At 50.1% G+C, this 2,333-nt stretch overlaps 1 protein-coding gene across 1 annotated transcript; it reads right to left on the bottom strand.

The window, feature by feature from the left end:
- Positions 1-842: 842 nt before the first annotated feature.
- On the bottom strand, positions 843-1,868 carry LOC147596626 (olfactory receptor 14J1-like). Its single transcript, XM_086769775.1, has one exon. It carries the CDS (start codon positions 1,866-1,868, stop codon positions 942-944), a length of 927 nt encoding a protein of 308 aa, XP_086625901.1. The 3' UTR covers positions 843-941.
- Between the last annotated feature and the right edge of the window lie 465 nt (positions 1,869-2,333).

Raw genomic sequence — 2,333 nt, 5'->3', positions numbered from 1 at the left:
TTGATCATATTGGTCGTCAGCAGTGTCCATTTCTTCCGCGTCAACAGGGTCTGGGCTCCTTAACCCTTTCCTCATGCTGGGGCTGGTCCCCAGCGCCAGAGAATATTTGACGGGGTGGCAGCTCAGACAAATTATTTTCCTCTGGCTTCTTCACCTATGCAAGAAGGCTGGTTCTGGAGGTACACGTGCTGGTTTTGTCTGGGATTGAGTTAAATTTCTTCCTAGTAGCCTGTATGGTGCAATGTTTGAACGTGTGATGAGAACAGTGTCAATAACACAGGGATGGTTTAGTTACTGCTGAGCGGTGCTTGCACAGCATCAAGGCCTTTTCTAATTCGCAACCCACCCTGCCAGCAAGTAGGCTGGGTGCTGGTATGAAGGTGGGAGGGGAAACGGCTAGGACAGCAGACCCCAGCTGGCCAAAGGGATCTTCCATACCCTTTGACGTTTCTCAGCAATAGAAGCTGGGAGAAGAAGAGGGGAGGGGATGGATATTTGGAGTGATGGCCTTTAACTTCCCAAGTAACCGTTACATGTGATGATGCCCTGGTGTCCTGGAGATTACTGAACACCTGTCTGCCGGGGAAGCAGCAAATGAATTCCTTATTTTGCTTTGATTGTGCACACAGCTTTTGCTGTGCCTATTAAACTACCTTTATATCAACCCACGAGATGTCTCACTTGTACCCTTCCAATTCTCTTCTACTCTGCTGTGGGGGAGTGAGCGAGCGGCTATGTAGTGTTGAGCTGCTTGCTTCGGTGGGTTACATCACAGTACATTGGGACAGTAGCTCAGAAAAAAAATGTTCCGAGTCAAGAAGTGGGATAAACGTTACTATTTTATTGCAAATAGCATTATCACAGCTATTAAAAAAAAAACAGGAACAAAAGACAGACTTTTCCTGAGATAACCTGGGAGTCTTGTAAGCTGTATGGGTACCTTATCGATGCTGAAATAGTATGTCTTCAAATATTTTCCTCAGGGAATCCTTGATCTCTTTGTTCCTCATGCTGTAGATGAGGGGGTTCATTGCTGGAGGCACCACTGAGTACAGAACTGCCACCACCACATCCAGGAGTGGGGAGGAGTTGGAAGGGGGCTTCAGGTAGGCAAACATGGCAGTGGTGATAAACAGGGAGACCACAACCAGGTGAGGGAGGCACGTGGAAAAGGCTTTGTGCCGTCCCTGCTCAGAGGGGATCCTCAGCACAGCCCTGAAGATCTGCACATAGGACACAACAATGAACACAAAACAGCCAAATGCTAAAGAGGCACTGACCAGAAGAAGCCCAACTTCCCTGAGGTAGGAATGTGAGCAGGAGAGCTTGAGGATCTGGGGGATTTCACAGAAGAACTGGTCTACAGCATTGCCCTGGCAGAGTGGCAGTGAAAATGTATTGGCCGTGTGCAGGACAGCACTGAGAAACCCACTGGCCCAGGCAGCTGCTGCCATGTGGACACAAGCTCTGCTGCCCAGGAGGGTCCCGTAGTGCAGGGGTTTGCAGATGGCAACATAACGGTCATAGGCCATGATGGTGAGGAGACAGTACTCTGTTACAATCAAGAAGGGAAGAAGTGCAACACAACCCAAATAGGAGATGGTCCTGGTGTCCCAGAGGGAATTAGACATTGAATTGGGAACAGTGGTGGAGATGGATCCCAGGTCGAGAACAGAGAGGTTGAGGAGGAAGATGTACATGGGGGAGTGCAGGCGGTGGTCACAGGCTATGGCAGTGACGATGAGGCTGTTGGCCAGGAGGGCAGCCAGGTAGATGGCCAGGAAGAGCCAGAAGTGCAAGAGCTGCAGCTCCCGTGTGTCTGCGAAGGCCAGGAGGAGGAACTCGGTGATGGAGCTGCCATTGGACATGTGATCCCTTAGTTCTTGAACTACTTCCGCAGGAGGAAAGCACAGTGTCGTAGTTCAGCCCTGATCGGACCAGACTACGCAGTCTCTCTCTCACTCCCCCCACCCTCCGAGAGAATAGGGAGAGAAAATATAAGGAAAAACGGCTCAAGGTTTGAGATAAGGACAGGGAGAAATCCTTAAAGTTACCGTCACGGGCAAAACAGACTCAACTTGGGGAAAACTATACTATTCATTTATTACTACAAACAGCAGGATAATGAGACAGAGAACAAGATAACCTCCATCCACCCCTCCCTCTTCCCAAGCTTAACATTATCTCTACTACCTTCCCCCCTGAGCGGCACAGGGGGGAAGAGGGAATGGGGGTTGCAGTCAGTTCATCATACGTTGTTTTATGCCGCTGCTTCATGGTCGGGGGAAGAACTCCTCACATTCCTCCCCTGCTCCATTGTGGGGTCCCTCCCA

This window comes from Chlamydotis macqueenii, chromosome W, assembly GCF_036417535.1.
Source record: "Chlamydotis macqueenii isolate bChlMac1 chromosome W, bChlMac1.mat, whole genome shotgun sequence".
NCBI lineage: Eukaryota > Metazoa > Chordata > Aves > Otidiformes > Otididae > Chlamydotis > Chlamydotis macqueenii.
Note: the sequence above shows the minus strand (reverse complement) of the source record. Positions and strands in the feature narration are given on the sequence as shown.